General features: G+C 39.1%; 1 protein-coding gene across 3 annotated transcripts in view; it reads right to left on the reverse strand.

Moving 5' to 3' along the window:
* Window positions 1-18,389, reverse strand: part of gbf1 (golgi brefeldin A resistant guanine nucleotide exchange factor 1) — a 93,016-nt gene extending 74,627 nt beyond the window's left edge. For all 3 annotated transcript variants that reach the window (XM_027275914.1, XM_019263763.2, XM_019263762.2), the window contains exons 1-3: window positions 18,086-18,389; window positions 12,594-12,698; window positions 11,427-11,493 (exon numbers count right to left, since the gene is read on the reverse strand). In XM_027275914.1, the coding sequence (XP_027131715.1) occupies window positions 11,427-11,493; window positions 12,594-12,689 (163 nt within the window). In that variant the 5' untranslated portion in view covers window positions 12,690-12,698; window positions 18,086-18,389. The remainder of the gene's footprint in view (window positions 1-11,426; window positions 11,494-12,593; window positions 12,699-18,085) is intronic.
* Window positions 18,390-19,101: the final 712 nt, after the last annotated feature.

Here is a 19,101-nt window from a genome sequence, read left to right on the forward strand (position 1 = left end):
TAAAGCATGTATGGCTTTCTCTAGGTCGTGACGGCTTAAAAACATTTTTACTTTGGCCAGGAGACGCAAATGAAAGAAACTAGTCCTAACAACGTTGTTGATATGTTTGTCAAACCTGAGGTGACTGTCGAAGGTCACTCCCAGGTTTCTGACGGTTGAATTCAGCTTAGAGGACAGGGTGCCGAGGCCAGCCGTCGCAGTATTCCCAAATACAATACACTCAGTTTTGTCATCGTTTAAATGAAGAAAGTTTTGAGCCAACCACTGCTTAATATCGGCAATACAAGCTAACAAAGAACATTGATCATTGCTGTTTGGCTTCACTGGCAGATAGATTTGTATGTCGTCTGTGTAACAGTGAAAAGAAAGGTTATATGTTAAAGTCTGTTACTTCTGTGGAATTTAAATTCGGCTTTGCAAACTGTGCAAATTGCCTTGTTTTTGTCCAATGAGCCGTCGGGCAACTTTTTAAAATGAAATGTCCCCTAAAAGTCTGTCCTTATCCATCTTTCCGCCATAGACTCTCCTTTAGTTAGGATAGATCATAGACATATATACATAGACTCTCCTTTAGTTAGGATAGATCATAGACATATATACATAGACTCTCCTTTAGTTAGGATAGATCATAGACATATATACATAGACTCTCCTTTAGTTAGGATAGATCATAGACATATATACATAGACTCTCCTTTAGTTAGGATAGATCATAGACATATATACATAGACTCTCCTTTAGTTAGGATAGATCATAGACATATATACATAGACTCTCCTTTAGTTAGGATAGATCATAGACATATATACATAGACTCTCCTTTAGTTAGGATAGATCATAGACATATATACATAGACTCTCCTTTAGTTAGGATAGATCATAGACATATATACATAGACTCTCCTTTAGTTAGGATAGATCATAGACATATATACATAGACTCTCCTTTAGTTAGGATAGATCATAGACATATATACATAGACTCTCCTTTAGTTAGGATAGATCATAGACATATATACATAGACTCTCCTTTAGTTAGGATAGATCATAGACATATATACATAGACTCTCCTTTAGTTAGGATAGATCATAGACATACATACATAGACGCCTCATTGAGCAGGTTGGTCCGTTGCTGCGATACGTTAACGCGTCCGCCATATTGGATGTGGCAGATCTGCCCGTAAACTAATACAATCTCCATCTCTCCATCTCTCCATCTGTGGACATGTCTCATTAATGCGTGTTACTAACCAAACTTCCCCGGAGTTTCTGTGCTCTGTCGTCCAGCAGGTTCTCGTGGATCGTGGCTGCTGCTGTGGTCCTGTCCACTACGCATTATTCATTATTACTACCATATCTGTTACTGTAATCATTTTTATCATTTATTGTGATTAATTGTCATTTTGACAGTTATTGTAATTGTACAATATGTTTGTGTTAATTTGTCCTGTACACGTGACATCCATTGCACATCTGTCCGTCCTGGGAGAGGGATCCCTCCTCTGTGGCTCTTCCTGAGGTTTCTTCCACATTTTTTCCCTGTTAAAAGGGTTTTTGTGGGCAAATTTTTCCTCACTCGAACCGAGGGTCTAAGGACAGAGGGTGTCACTCCCTGTACAGATTGTAAAGCCCTCTGAGGCAAATGTACTTTATGACTTTGGGCTATACAAATAAAATTGATTTGATTTGAATCATTGCCGAACCACATGGATGCAGTCCTTCAAGCTCATGGAAGTCATACAAGATATTAAATATGGATCTCACAGCACCACTACTTAATTCACTGATGTTATGCAACATATTTTTGTATTTGAAGTAAATTATTTGTTAAATTTTCACATTATTCTCTGTAGGCGACAAAACTTTTGTCTTGCCAAAATATGACCTTTCTGTGTTCATTGAATAGTCCATCTTTCTTCTGTGAAGCAAATTTATTTTAGTACATTAAACATAATTTGGGAGGGTTTTAGCTTTCATATGAGCCATTTCTGAAACCAATGGATTTATTAAAAGTCACATTATAAGCTGTTGTTTCTACAAAATGGATAAGTGACAAGATTTCTGTCAGGGACTGTATAAGTATAGTCCATTTACTGCTGCAGCAGGTGCACATTGTCATGCCGCTGCAGAGAGAGAAACATCTCGATCACCCCTGGGAGCTAGCTGTTTGATATGCAGAAGAGTTTTCTATGTGTGGAGCAAACATCTGAAACATCAGTTTCATCGTCCATAATGTTCATTCAATTGTCATGGTCACAACTAATATTTAGTTCATTGTGCAGCCGTAGTAAAACCATTCGAAAAGGGAAAAATCTGTATTTATATTTCTGGGTCAAAAATGAACTTCAACACTGAACTTTTGTATGACTGTTGTTGTTTGTTGTCTTGTGACACTAAATGACAAGGAAATAACCACTATACTCAAATATGGCATACAATGCAGAAACCTCACTATAGTATAGGGATGCACCGAAATGAAAATTTTCAGCCGAAACCGAATAAAAATTAAATGGTTGGCCGAATACCAAAACCGAAAATGAAATGCGGTTGTTAAGTTTTTCACTATTTTTTTACTATTGCATAAATAGCCTAGAATAAATTTGTAGACATGTTTTTTCAAAGAAAGTAAATGTTTATTTAATATCCTTCAAATATTCCAGTAGAATTTCCAGTTAGTATAATTATTATTTCATTTATACTGTTAGAAAGCCCATGTTGTTTTAATCACTGTTAATTTGTTCTTGAAAGAAATACTATTTAGTTTTATTATATTTCCGGTGAATTTCCATTTTTCCCACGTTCATGAACGCATCATAGTCATTCCGACAGTCATTGAATGCACCTCACATGTGTGAGACGCTGTAGTTTAGAGAGAAGTATATAGCTTCACTAAAGAGCAGTGTATGATGTATTTCTTGCTTGTGTTTTTCCTATATCCTGCATCGTGGGTTTATTGTGTGTGAATGAGAAAAGAATCAGCAACCCTGGCCAGATCACCGCGCACGTTGTTTCATTGCATCAATTGCGTCACGCCACCATTCAGCCTTACTATTCGGCCACTTCACCGAAAGCCGAAATGCACTTTTGGGCCATTTTCGGCGACCGAATTTTCGGTGCATCCCTGCTATAGTATATAGCTGAGGTTTACTGACTGGTTGTGTGCATCATGTAAATTTCAGATGACAAATTGTCATCTGTAACATTCCAAAAATAGACATACACTGCAGGTCATGTCAACAAAATTCAGATGCCCACTAACTTTGTCTTCCATAGGGGCTAAACTTGGAGACACACTCACACCTTCAGAAATTGTCAATACCAGCTTGTATAGTCAATCTTGAAAATGCTGTTCGCCCAATCAACATGTCATCACATGCAGAGCACAAGGCTGTTTTTAGAGTAGACCACAGTGAAGAATGGGCATTGGATTCAAAGGTGTTGAAACATCCCACACCCTACCCTAATACCCCTTGTTTTATTAATGCTCCCAGCTCAGTGTGGAGTAATTAAAGCAGCACTGAACTCAAAGGCTATTAGCTCAAGAGTAAACTAAAGTCAGATGAGGTGTGTGCTGGGCTGTCTTGGGCTGAACCTCAATTACCACCTCATAAGAACACCCTTAACAGAACATTAAAACACAATCCAGGTTGTACTGAGGAAAACACTAAATCCTCACCACAGCTGACAACACAGAGAAGGTCTAGACCTTAACTGACCCAGTCTAGACTCTCTGGGCCAAGCCTGAAAGAGAGCATGGCCAGCACCATTTAGACCATTGCAGTGGACATATTGGCCAAAATCACATTCTCAATGCAACAATTGTGCTCATCTATTTATTGTTGGTTCTATCTGACCAAACTGTACTCATCAAAGTAACTGCTAAGACTTTAAAGGCATGGCAACGTTGCTAAAAATAGTTCCAATGGGGCAACAAAGAAGAGCGATCAGATGCTTTTTCCACAGCAGCCATTACTCTTTCTGAATGTAAAACTGAAAGTGAGCACATCATAATGTGAAATAAACCATAGCAAGTAGGTCAAAGTTGAAGATGGAAGTGTGTGTGAGGGTGTGATCTGGATATTTAGACATGGATATTAATTTGACTAACCTTGTTTTCTAGCAGTATGATTGTGTGTTTTTGTCATTGCCACTTTGACAAACCAAATGGGACACTATTATTGCCAATGGTCACGTAACCATTAAATCACATATGACACATATCACTGTGTGCTGATAGTTGTATTAAAAGCGGCTTCAAACCACAAACCATATTTACGTGTTATGTAGCATCTCAATGAGTTTTGCCTAGTTACAATTTGAGTAGTAAGTAATACTAAATAATAAATGCAATCAGGTTAAAAGTATCAGGATTTACGGATGGTAACAAGAAGCACTGATGATTATTGTGCAAATGAGTGAGATGTCTGTGATAATAAATGAATAAAATGGTACATCTGATTCAATCAAGTTCAAAATTGTGCTGAAACTCTTCCATGCATGCTGGAGGCTTTAGTGTGATGGCAAAGCACATTTGTTGTGTCCAGGCCCTGGCCCAGTCCACCCTCCACCTCCTCTTTTTTGGGGGGCTCATGGGGGCTAGTTTGTTTTGCTCACATCTTGCCCATTGTTCCTGTCAGCACATCCAGATCCTCCACGGCACCCTCAAACCTCTTCCATCTAACTCTCAGCTCCATCCATGCCTGAGCCCGAACCCCCTCCCACCCAACAGACACCCCAGCCAGTGTGATTAATAGCCTTCTGCTGGGACTCTCCATCCACTCAGCACATTGTTGAGAGCCTCTGAAACAGGACAACAGTTGCATCCCCTCTTCACACTGGGCCTAAGCCCTGCCTGTCAGTCCCCGGTTAGGGCACTGTTAACTGGCCAGATTTACAGCTACTAACCAGCACTAGGTGGCAGCCTGTCTGAAGAGGGGGAGACGCTGCAATTTATCACAGCTCTTCTGATGGGGACTTCTACAGCCTGTAGGCCAAGGGCTTGCCACTGTATAACACCTGTATAAACCATGGCGGCTCCCATCACAACTACAAACAGATGTAACTCAGGCATATTTATAGTCTCTGTCTTACCAGGGCATTTTGTTTCTCTGATCATTTAACAGTAATGGACATTTGAGTCTGTTAAATCTGTCAAATTAACCAGAAATTAAGGTTTAAATCTCAGTCATTTTAAAATGTTTTATTTTCATGTAATAATGATATTTAAACCTTTAAAAATGAAATTAAATCATCTTTAGCTGTAATATTAGCCAGCTTTTTACATCAACATCAAACCTTGACCTACATTTGATGTGTCTTGTGAATTTAATTTTTTGACTTTCTGAAATTTTTAACTTTTACCAACAAATAATTACAGGTTGCCCTAACAACTGGACACATTCACCTGTAGCCATGATTTCTGGAAAATTCATTCCCTAAAACTGGAGCGACTAGGTTTACACATGTCTGGACTACACAAGGCCTTCACAATAACATAATTCACTGGAATAATAATCTCTAACATTGTTCTGTTCTATTGTTACAATGTATGTTTTTCAGTGTTGTTAACTTGGCTAAGCTATATTATAATATTTATTCTCCAACAATTCCAATAATTGATCAAATAATTTATTGAGCAAAAGTACCAAAAATTCAGTAGTTCTGCTTCTCAAATGGGAATAATCTGCAGCTTTTCTTTGTTTTCTATGATCTAAAATTAAATATCTTCTGAAGCCATCTGAAGACACCAACAAGGCTCTGAGAAAGTGTGTGTGTTACAGGTTTATTATTGTTGTTTATTTATCATTAAGAAAATAAAGCCATGCAGATTAATAAATGATGGAAACAATCATTAGTTGCAACTGTACCATATTTAGGGACATGGTATTAATGTTCACCTACTCAGTTTATTGTCTTTTGACCATATCATAAAAATAACGCTGACAGAAGAACTGAAGCTTGAAGCTACAGGACACCAAGGCCACGTGGCAGGCATGTAAAGAATTGGCATGAGGTAGATTCTCTTTGCTCAGAATGCCTTCATGAGTAAACATATTTGCATAAGTGGCTGAGCGACATGAATTATGGTTCCTTCTCCTCAGCATTTGCCAGCTGCCTTCTGCTGGTTCAATTGGAAGTGATATATGTGTGTGAAGATCAGGTGGCAGAGAAGAGGAAGGGAGGGGAAAACCACAAGATCCCAAGTGCTCGGGCTGCGACCCCCCCCGGAGGCCAGCCTGACCACAGCTGGGGACTGAGACAACACACACTCAGTCTTATTTCAAGGTCAAGCATGAGAGAGATGGCATGTGTGCATTCTCTCTTGATGACTGACGTGACGGTAAAATGTGATGAATTAGTGAGGTTGTCAGTAATGCATGGATTAGGCTGTGAAAACAAAAAAGGAACACATTTCAAAACATATGTATTATTATACTGGCCCCTCTGAGTACATTTATTTTATGCAAGAAATTAAATAAATGAAGTGAATGAGTGAGTGCATACAAGCAGCATTAAATGTTAGGACCTCAAACTACTGATACTAAATAGATAAATTTTGTCATAATTCCAGAACCCCATGCCAAATTAGCTATACTTTGTGCTTTGCTTTTTGGAAACCAGGATAATTACTGTAAAGGTCAGCTGGAGAGTAATCAAATCATCCTCCACAATATTCATTCTGCAAATCCACTGCCATGCCCCCTAATATCTACCTCTGGTGCTGTGCTGGTGATTCTAGTCAATTAGAGGTATGCTTGTGAATTTCGTTAGTGTTTGGATGGAAAGAGAAAGCTGTCAGTCAAAAGGCCACTCTGGCTTTGTATCTGGGGGGCTGCAAGAGGCTCTAAACCTGTATTTGTATGAATAAAAATGAAGGGATTTAGGAGCAGACTGTTTCTTCTGCAAAAATCTGACCTTCGCTGCAGTAGAGGGGGTTGATGGGAGAGAAGGGTGAAAGGAAAGAATTGAAGATTTGAGAAGCCGATACTCTGACTTCTGCATAAAAAAGGTGCAACTGGAAAAATAATAGGTGAGCAGGAGATGAAATAAAATCTATGTCAGAATGAAAGGCTGCTCCCAATGCTCTCTGAAATGTAGTCCAGCAATAAAATAAATCCACAGAATTATTCAACAAGGGATTGAGACAGATTTGTCAATGTGATGACAATCCTATACAGGAGAGACCCCCTTTCAATGGCAGGTAAGATACAGAGATACAAAGACTCAATCTGCAGCTCCAAACAAGTCATCATCAAATACAGTCAGACTTGCTGTGCATTCTTAGATTTAATAGTTGATAATGGAACTTCATGCTAATATGCAGCAACAAAACAAATCAATCAAGCCTAACTTGTACTCATAGTTGCCCGTTTTTAATTCCACAGTAAATTGTGGCACTCAACCTTTGCTATATGGTCAATAAATTAACTATATGTCAGTAATGCTCCATTATTATAACAGGAGTTCAACCTAAATATTCTTCATGTTCATAGGATATAGCATATTCTTTCACTTAAAAACATAAAAAATATGTACCACTGTTCTGTAAGAACCCTTGTAGGATAATACCACAACATTTAAAGACAGATGCTGTGGAAAGCACTCAATTATATGGGTCTAATGAGGTTAGGGATGGGGCATTAGATACCAGGCGAAATCCAACCATCCCATTTAAATCAGAGGAAAGGCTCCTGCTTCCTGGGACTGATTTGCCTGGCTGACGGAGCAAGGTGGAGCTGAGGCATCACAACATATGGTCCATCGCTGGCCCAGCTTCTTCATCTGTGCTCTCATTGTTCGGGAGTCCAGAGAGGACCACATTTTCCAGGAGTTGAAGGAAAGTTTTTTTTTTCCTGCTTTCAGAAAAGGGAGACAACACTTCCTTTCCCAGAACAATTTATCTCTTTACTTGACAAGACTCCCTGCTATATTTACCCAACTAAAATTGCAGATGATATACTTCCAGCTGCACTACTCTCTAGCTCTATGGCACATGGTCCTGTCAATCACCCTAGTTACAACAGAACAGGACTGCCAGAGAAGTGAAACCTTCAGCCAAACAGAGATGGCAACAGAGAAAAATGGAAAGAAAGAAAAGAAGAGAGTGGGGCTGAGAAACCTAATTCATATTTCCTTTGCTGTTCGGCTTTTGTTGTTAGAGGGAGCGCAGATAAACAGAGAGTGAATGGAATTACTGAGCTTTCATTAAGCAGACAGCTGGGCCACTGCAAAACCTCCCACAAGATTTCCTACCAAAATATTGTGCTTTGTTTCTGTATGAGAGACACGGCCACAGAAATATATTAGGTTGTTATGCTACTGCAAAAACTAAACAAATTGATCAGTCTGTCAGGCACAGAATTCAGCTCTACTATGGTTACTTGATATCCATTTCGTCTCTCATCAGGGCATGGATGTAACATTTGAGAGACTGGGTGCACAGGGGATTTGGGCTTAAGGATGCAACAAGGCTTTCAAACATTCTTGACATGGACTCATTACTTAATGCAAATGTCAAAAAACTGAAGAAAAAAAAAAATCAGACTTCTACTCTGGTCAAATACAGTAATGGTAATGGAATCAGTTTAAGTGAGGGTAACAGAGAAACATAGGCTTTTGGTGATTTGAGGAATGAAAGGAAAGGGTTATAGGGAAAAGGAAGGTTAACCAGTGTGGTGGATTCCTCCTCAGCCAGCAGTGCCTGTCCATCTCACAGTGGCAGAGGCATTCCCTGGAGAAAGGCAGCAGCGGTGGGGGCTCAGACTGTGCAGCTCCATGTGTTGCATCTTTCCCATTGCTCATGAATTCTACAACTGGAGCTATAGGGCTGTGGGAGCTTGCCAGGACACTCATTGCAAAGGCATGACAACATGCAGGATTGTCCTGAGAGCCAGTCTGAGCTTCTCTCAGAAAAGGGGGTAGCACTGTATTAACACACATTTGGACTCACAAGTGACCAGTTACTACACACAGTAATAGTGTGATTAGAATTAAATCAAAAGTTTCAAATTACTGTCACAAAAAAAAATAATAATCCTCACAATTCATAAACCTGGAAATAGTTGCATATTATTTTTCTGACAATGGACTAATAGTTTGAGCTCTGATAGGACACAAGGCTTCTTTCTTTGACTGTACCTGAACAAACTTATAAGTTACAGGTCTTACTGGTCAAACATGAAAGTTGTTATAAAGGCTGTTATCAGAGAACAGTATAACAGGACTGTTGTGTAACTGGGTAAAGGTCTGGATGTATATAGTACTTCTCTTTTTTCTAGGTAGAGTGTTTTCATTCAATATTTTTAATATTTAAAGTATGAGCCTAAAATTGGCAAATCAAACAGCTACCTACTATCTGCACATGCAAGGCTTCTCATCTATTATTATTAAGCAATATCAGAGGAGAGGGAATGCTGTACTGTCTTTCAGCACAGCTAGTTAAGGTTAATCACAGTGTGCTGATATTCAGTAAAACATTACAACCTTGAGTGTGATATTGCTTTTATACAACAGTTCTACAAGCTTCATTTATTAGTTAACAGTAATCAGTGACAACAGATTATGATGTGTTTGCTTATTTAAATCATTTATTTGGCTCACAAATAACACCAACACAAATAGTTCCACAACTGGACTGGCACTGCACTGTTGCCAAGAAACACAAACATTTTACGGAATACTTGCTTGCTAGCTACTTTGTGTAGATGTAGACAATGGCACAGCCCGGGCAATTTATATGATGTATGCAACCAGTTAAATAAGTCTGTTGACAGTCACTTTGGTGGAAATATCAGTCTTGTTCTTGTCTTGACTTTCTGATAAATGTTTAATATTATCAGAAGGTAGGTGCACTCCCTTCAGCACCAAACAGAAAGCAGGGAACCAGTTATACGGTTTATTTTTATGGATTTATTGATTAATGATTGTGTATTGATTACAGACGGTGACAGCTCAGGTTAATTGTCAGCTAATCATATTCAATTTCACAAGGTGCCCCTTGTGTGTTTTTAAACTACTTGTAGAAGTATGTTCATCAAAGTTTGTAACAAATGAAGATAGATGATAACTGGTAATGTAAACTTTGATAAAACATTTCACAGATACATTTCTAACTGAACAACCAGTTGTGGTGTACCACAACCTGGTGAAAACAACAATCGAAAAATAGATTTTCACCAATGCCATTATTCTGGAATAGACTACTATATAATATTAATTTATCAAACAACTAAAAATGACCATCTATAATCCGATTAGTTCTGGAGGTTCAGCTAATGGGGCAACAAGAGCAAAACATTACTAGAGAATAAAGTCTGAATTTGCAACATAAAACTCCTACCTGTCTGTTAAAATCAGACAAAACTGAAGTTCCAAACACTTCCAAAACTCATTATCTAAAGCTATAGTTAGTGTCGATAAGATCACCCTGGCCTCCAGCTCCACCATAAGGAATCTTGGAGTTATCTTTGCTCAGGATTTGTCCTTTAACGTCCACATAAAACAAACTTCAAGGTCTGCTTTCTTTCACCTACGTAACATTGCAAAAATCAGACGCATCCAAACAGATGTAGAAGAACTAGTCCAGGCACCATCGTATCTTAATGAGCAATTACCACTCTAGAACACTGCTCTCTCAGAGTGCTGGGTTCCTTGTGGTTCCTAGAACTCTCAAAAGGAGAATGGGAGCCAGAGCTTTCAGCTATCAAGCTATCTCTTCAGCTATCCTTTTCAGTGGAACAAGTTCCCAGTTTGGGCTCAGCCAAGTGTGAAAGTTATTTCTCAGCGGAAATCCACAGGTCACACTTGATTAAATATCCTCTAACTGTAAACAAACTGCAGGCACTTTGTAAATGCTAAATAGTAAATGGATTGTATATCTCCATTTTAGTCTTCTGACCACTCAAAGCACTTTCATACTCGTTCACCCATTCACACACATTCATACTCTGATGGCATTAGCTGCCATACAAAGTGCAACTGCTCATCATTTTGATGAGTTAACCATTCATACACGATCACACATGATGGCACAGCCTTCAGGAGCAATTTGGGGTTCAGTATCTTGCCCAAGGACACCAGGGATCGAACCAATCATCTGATTGGTGGACGACTCGCTCTATCTCCTGAGCCATGGCCGCCCCCACTTTGTGTTGTGTGTTAAAACAAAGAAAACAGAAAGACAAAAACATGACAGCTATTTTTCATTGTACAATCTTTGATGAACAGTCACAGGTTCAGGTTGGAAGTGTTAAGTATTTTTGCTTTGTGTAGTTTAAACTGACTCTGTTGCATTTGCCTAATTTAATTCTGTTCTTCTAGGCTTGTGTGAAAGCTGTCAGTCAAATTGCTCAGTCCACACCATTCAAACAAATACTAATCCCATCACTTTACACCCAACCTACATGGCCACAGCCCAACATACCTTTAATGTTGTTGAGTACTTCCTTGAGGTGGCCAAAGCTGTTAAGTAATGGGTCCTGTTCTTCATCCTAGGCAGAAAAAAGACACGTTAAGACATGATGGGAGAACACGTTAAGACATGATTGGGGGGGGGGATCAAAAAGGTCAGCGATTTCCTAAAATTACCCTAAAATCAAACTTTTATATCTACAGACACTGTTGTACACGATAGCAAGGAGAGGGTGAGCCGGGGGGGTTGCAATCGGCAACTGCACCACTAGATGCCTCTTAATCCTACACACTGATTCTGAATATTATATCAATAAGCTCATCCAGCCCTGTTTCTTATCTGTCTGTTAACTACGGTTGTAACAATAGTGGACTTTGGTACAATTATGGGCAGAGGAAAAATTCCAGTTTAAATTTCTTTGACATCACTATGGATGTATGAAACCACCTGAGCATTTTTTCTTTGCTTGTTTGTTTCGCAGTTTCAGTTGAAAGAAACGGTGTTATGTCCATGTGGGGATTACATGCTGTTTTGCTAAACGTTAAATTTATACATTTTAATATATTACTGCACTAGCATCACTACAGTGGCTGCCTATTGTTTACCCATGTTTCAGGAGTGAGTTTAAGATTTTAATTCATTGTTGGGTTCCAGTACCTCTGCTCACAAGCCCAGAGGTAGTGGAGGAGATTAGTTAATCTCCTCCACTACCTCTGGCCTTATTGTCACCACACTCATTGATGAGATCACTCACCTTCTGTCAAGAGGCACATCTTGAGACTATCGAGCAAACAAGCATAAGCTTAAGCTTTAGGGGTTTCAGTCAATTGTAAGATGACACATTTCAAATAATCATACTGAAAAATCAAAAAGAATTTAACAAACATGAATTTCTGAACTGATAAACAATTCTAGAGTGCTGAATGAATATTTAAACTACAACAGTGCTCTCAGACCAGGTGATGCACAAATTTCACTGGGCACCGGGTTAGTGAAAATCACTAGACCTGTTCTTCAACGTCCACTGATGCTTAATTATTGTCCTTAAAAATATATCTCCCGACAAAACACCCTTGAAATATCAGTCTGGCATTATCAATTTAGTTTCCTAATTAACCTGCGGTTTGGTGCAAGGAAGAGTCGGTTCAAATTAGCAAATCAAATTGTCGTTTAACTTACCAGTGGAGTGTGGGTATTCCATCTGGAGTTCCTCTTGATAGCTCCAACAACAGTACCAATTTCACCCTGAACAATGTAGATATTCTTGTCCACCATGCTGCTTTTCTGAGAGAGAAATGGAAGAGGGGGTAGTTGGAGATGATTCTATATTATCATTTATAGTTCCTCTATATAGCAGTATTGTTAGAAAATGTTTATACCAAGATATTGTGGTTCAGTTTTTAATGCCACAGAATAAGACCTGAAATACCTGAAGTAATTACATCTATAATAGCATATTGAGGCCTCCAATTACACAGTGAGAATTTTGGTTTCCCTACAGGCATGAAAAACTACAGTGGATCATTTGTCCTTCTGCTGTCTTTCTAATTCACAAGACAGTTGGTTCTGAAGACGGTTAACAGAGGTCATAGTCAGTTTGGATAAATAATGTACTACAGACCACTGAGCCATCAAGTAAATATTTGGGATAGAGTTTCTCAGGGCAGACATACACAACATTTGGATTTAATATATCCAATATGAAAATCTGAAATACCGAAAAAGTATGAAAATTAAGGTGCTAAGCTTAAAGTCCAACTAAGAACATTCACCATAAAATATAGAATCTAAGATCCAAACTGCAAATTTTCATGTGTGCTTTGACAATTCCTAAAACCAATATAGATAACTAAACAGAATCAAGATAACATGCTGTTCATATTTGACAGGCAGTATACCTCAAAATGGTTGGATTAACCTTTTTCCTTGTGCCATGAAAGCCATGCCAGATAATACTCTTACTTTACAGGAAGATTTAGAAGTGCAGAGACTGGGTCACTGAGGCCACCCTCTTTTAAATTCATGGTAAGCAGCCTTTTTAAAATAATACAGAGAAAGGTATGATAGATAGAGACTATGATGTAGGCACAGAGGTACAGGCCAGTCTGAACCAATGCTGTTGAGTTCTGATCTGACCTTGTATTTTCCAACATGAAGGGTTAGGTTTAGGGTGAGTTAGTCCACACAGCAGCAGGGCTGGCGATCACTACTCATGAATTGTACAAAATAACCCAGCAGTAAGTCCTATTGAAACTTCATCAAAAATCAAACAATACCTACATTTCATCCTTTTTGTATTAAGATCTAGAAACAACACAGAACTATTTGTCTGGTTTCATTCACAGCAAATCACTGTGAGTGTCTGATTTAATGTGACGTGTGACTGGCCTGCAACTGCAGCTACAGCTAGTAGCTAGTCGAGTTAGCAGATCAGCATACAAAGATGCCACCGACAAATAGTGTGCTGTGGTTTTCTTACTAAGGGCTCACGTACCGACCAGGGCGCTACGCTCCGCTCATACAAACCGTCTAGTTGTACCCTCGCCTCTCGCAAAGCGAGGTCACTCTAAACTCTTCTCTGTGGTCGTCCCCAAATGGTGGAATGACCTACCAACGGCTACTAGAACAGCAACATCCCTTTCGACCTTTAAAAAACTTGTAAAAACCTTTCTGTTTCGAGAATGCTTCCCTGCCTAACAAAACTAACAAAACTAACAACTACTCTGTGCTCCTTTACACCTTTGTCAGCTTATGTCCTCCTCTGTAAGTCACTTTGGATAAAAGCGTCTGCTAAATGCAATGTAATGTAATAATGTAATGTAATACTCAACGTCTGTGGCAGCTAATCAAATTCAAAAAAAGGAATAAGGATTACTTCAGGAAAAACACATTCCATTCCAACATTGCCCACTTAGCCTGAACAATGTTTAATTTTACCTGTTGATGAATAATGTGGGAAAGACACAGTACACTGTGTATGACACTGCAATATATTTAGTATTTATTAACATATAAATCAAGTTAATTTCAAAAATCTGTAGAAACCTAAAGTTACTGCATGCTGTCCTACCACAGTTACTTTGCTGAGCAGGAAAAAGTGACCGGGTTCTGTTAGGTTCCTAAACACATCAGTACAGAGCGTTGCTGTATGAAGTGACACTCTCTCAATATAACCAGCACACATCTGTCACCATGGATACTGAAAGACACTTTGCTACCTGTTGATTTAGATGTGTCTTTCTGAAAATGTGTTTTTGGTCAGTTATAGATAGCATACATGTGTAATAACATGCATGGTATCTCTAACTACTTATCCTTCAGGGGGCGCGGGGTCTGGAATCAATCATAGCCAATATTGGGCCAGCGGTAAGGTACACCAGGACAGATCACCAGTTCACTACAGGGCTGATCCAAAGCTGGATAGCTACCAGAAGAAAGTCACTGGGAGAAGATGCAAATTCAACACAGAACCCAGAACCTTCTTACTGTGAGCTGACAATGCTGACCACTGCACCACCCCTGCATCTGGTTGTGGACAATGACTGTCTATTGGAGGGCTTTACTGTCTACATCTGACCAAGTTCTGTATGTTTACGTGGCTCCCCTCTATTACCTTATACTACACGTTAATGACAGTTAAGGGTGTAAGGGGGCTCCCTGCTGTTTAAAAAGTAGATATCTACACTCAAAGAAATGAAACATGGATGTTGCTGGCATTAAATAAATCTTTCAAATTAAAACTACTAAATGTGTCCATGTTTGACGATTAAATCAAGAGAAATTCATTTTATTAACCTAACACCATTAACTATTGGGATTACTACACCTTGTTGTGGAAAATCAATGAAGCTGTATTTAATAAAGCTGGTTAAACTGCCTGAAGGCTGTCCCAATGGGCTTTCCATACTTTCTTGCACATGCTCAGTAAGGCAGAAGAAGTAAGCGAACGTGCATTTTGTTGGATTCCTTCGTGGTCTGGCCTAGTCTGGTGAATGCAGTCTTCTAGAATCTACAACCACCACCATCCTTCTGTTTTTTGGTAAGTTCAATAAATGTTTTCAATATTGAACGAAACCGTGTGTATACTGCAACAGACAATATATATTTGTATGTCATTTTGTACGTCAAGTCATGATATGCAAGATTAATAAATTGTTTGGCAGACAAATTAAGATTAAAAGTGTGCTGTATAAAACGAGGGTAAGAGTGAAACGATATGCGTACACACATGCGGTTTCTGTGTCCGCCAAACATTCAAAACAAAACAACGCAAGTCACATGACCGCAAACCCAGCGAATCAGGAAGTCGCAAGTCACAGTGAAGATCCAATAAGGACGCAGCTCGAGCTATCGTCTACAATGTAAACAAAAGGTGCATCCGCAACAAAAACGAGCCAAGAGCGTTCTAGTATAAATGCCGCCTTATTAGTGTTACTGTAGTTTTCCACATTCTGACCTTGCACTCTAGGGGCAGTGTTTGTCATTGTATGTAGTGTGTGTTAAAAATTGGGATCTACTTTGGATTTCAGATTCCCATGTCATCTCAGAGAGTGGCTCTTGTAATGGATGCGAAGACAGCGGCTCTACAGTAGTGGTGAGTATTATTTTGAGGGGTTTATTACCTGGAAAAAAAGTATTTGTTTCCATACTTTTAAAAAGCTGTTTCTACTATTCTCTGAAATGTAAAATTCAAGAAAAAGGAAGATTTTATGAATCTGTTTAAACCAAACTGTTTTGGAAGAGGGCAGTGTTCTAGAGGGAGGTGGAACAGTAATGGCTGTATGACAATAACTTATGTTGTAAGAATTAAGGATAGAAATGCAATATAATTATACTAACGTGTTAGTGTAAAAGACATTCTGTTGTGTAATTCACACTAACACACAGACGCATTAAATGCAATTTGTACTGATAAAGTATACATTAATAAAGCTTTAATTTTGTTTTTACATTCATAGCTGTAATTTATGAATGGCAATGTTGATGATTTACACTTATTTTCTTTCTTTACTTTTTTTAAGGTTATAAATGTGGAGATGCAAACAGTGGACTGAAGCTGTATCTACAAGGACTTTGCATCTATCTAAATGAAGATCCTGAAAGCTTAATAAAAACCTACCTGGTAAGTTGTAATAAAAAGTATGAACCTTTCCTTAATAGTCTCCGATGTTAACATGCTACAAATCGAAATTGATGCTATGTTTTCACCTCATTGCCAGGATGCCAGTCCTGATGCAAGCCATGGAATGGAGGCCATCGTCATGTGGATCTATGTCATACAACATGAGGGAGCAGAGCCCGATGAAGATCCAGAAGATGTAGGAGTCATAATTGAGGGAGTCAAAGTTTTGCAAGGTCTCAGGAATGTGGCAAATGGATGCATGCTCCTGCTCGGTCTCATTTACAGCTTGAATTTGAGGTTGGCTTATCTGTATTACTCATCTCTGCCATACCAAGTCCGTTTGTAATTTCCTTGTTGGTGGCATTTAACATGGTAACATTTTGATTTGACTTTTTTTAATGGGGGCTGTTTTAGTCATCTAGATTTTAGTAATCTTAAAGCGACCAAATTCAACTTCAAGAGTTGACAATTTTCTTTGTATTAGTACTGGTATTCTGAAAGCTGCCAAATTGTTTTCTGATTCAAATGATAAAAATTATAAATAAAAGTGGGTTTAAGGAATTTAATTTTGTGTCATTTATTTGAATATTGATAGTAAAATTGATGGAACAAGATGGTACAGCTTAAATGCAATAATATTTAGTTTATTAATTCCAACATAACTTTGTTCACTAAATCGAATATGACTTTGTATAATAAATCTAACATGGCTTTGTTTAATAAATCCACCATAACTCTGTTGAATAGACTCAACATAACTGTGTTGAATCCATCTAAATTAACCCAGTTTCGTGCAACCGGTTGCCATAACTTAGTTAAGTAAATCCAATGTTTTATTTTTTTGAGTGTATATATTTAATAGCGTTTATGGAACTGTTTATTGTGGAAGGTGGTGTATCTTTCACCTGTTTTTGCATGATAAGAGCATTCCTAATGATACTGCATGATGAAGTGCATGAATCACTGCATGACTTCCTCCCTCTGAGATATGAGTGACAGCTGGTTCGTGGTAACACACAGGAGAACGTCACGACACCACAACATCTCTGCCTGGAACTGCATCTAACACAGTCACAGTCACAATGAAACCTTGCAAGATAATACAATCATACACAAAGAACGAGTGACCCAAGCCAGCGAACTGGCTGTCAGGTGAGACAGGACGGAGATAGGAAGGAAGGAAGGAAGGAAGCTCGCTGGCTAATGAGATTTAACGAAGTAAGTAGCTAACCGGCTAGCTCGCTAACAGGTTAGCTCTCCACGCTGTTAACAGCCGTCTGTGAATGAGAGGACGTGTGACTACCGCTAAGTTAGCACCAATGACCACACTGAAGAGTTCACACACTTGTTGTGTGAGACAGACAACCTGCTCACACACCTGACAGCTAGCTTACGACCAACTAGCTAGCATGTCAGCCGGCTAAAGCTAGATGTGTCTTTAGCGTTCCCCTCAGATAACAATGCTTAATTTCCATGACGTAATAAAGCAAAACACCTACTGACACAAATGTGAACATGCTTTCTGCTTCTCTGGTAATAAATACACTACCTGTGTGTAGCTTCTATTTCAAAGATGGTCCTGTTGTAGCTAATGCTACCCTAGCTCGGCAAGCTAGCAGGCTAGCCGGCCAACAGTGACCGGAGCAAAGTTCAGCTCAGTGCGACACGAAGACACGCTGGAGGACGCGGACATTCCACTGCGGCACCGTGAGGTTCCAGAACTCCGCTTATGAATTCACTGTTCACAAACTATCGTCCATAAATGAATAAAGCGAGCCTCCGTCAGCTGTCAGTCTGCTCCGCGTAAACACACTGACGTGGAAAAGCTCTCCGTCTCAACCCAGCTTGATGACAGCGTATTGATTGACAGGCCTCGAAGTGATCACTAAGCGGGATAAAGGAGTTTACATTACAAGCACATGTCGGAGAATAAAAATGAGTCTGCATTAGCGTTTTTGCTATTTTTCTAATTATGCACAATGACAGGGAGCTATAAGAAAAAATCAAATATCACTTGTATTACAGAGATATTAGGGCGGGACATATGCAGCTGAAATGAATCAAGGTTGGTTGCGCCCGGTTGATGACGAAAGCAAGAAGGGGGGAGGGGGGGAGAGAGAGAGAGAGAGAGAGAGCTCTGTGCTGGCCCTCAGCTTTAATCATCAACAAATAGATACAGTTTATTTTAAAAAAATAAGAAGCTGATCATGTGATGCTTTCACAACTTAAGCCTAACATGGAATTTCTGACACTTTCATATACACTTTGAAATTGACAGCAGCATAAGAGATACTTCAGAGATAGGAACACAAAATAAAATATGTGAAGTTCAATGGAGTACGTTGAACTTACTGAGCAGGGAGCTCCTCCACACAGCACACAGGCAAACAGCAGCTGCTTGAATCTGATTCAAGTCTTGGATACATGCCTACTATGGTGGCTCAGGCCCATCCAGGACTAGAGATGCAACAATTAACCAATTTCACTGTTAACCATAGTGTAAAATGCCACAGTTTGTAACATAACAGCTCAGATTTGCACAAGGTTGTGAGCAACAGCCCATTC

The sequence above is a fragment of the Larimichthys crocea genome, unplaced genomic scaffold (assembly GCF_000972845.2).
Source record: "Larimichthys crocea isolate SSNF unplaced genomic scaffold, L_crocea_2.0 scaffold249, whole genome shotgun sequence".
In the NCBI taxonomy this organism is placed as follows: Eukaryota; Metazoa; Chordata; class Actinopteri; family Sciaenidae; genus Larimichthys; species Larimichthys crocea.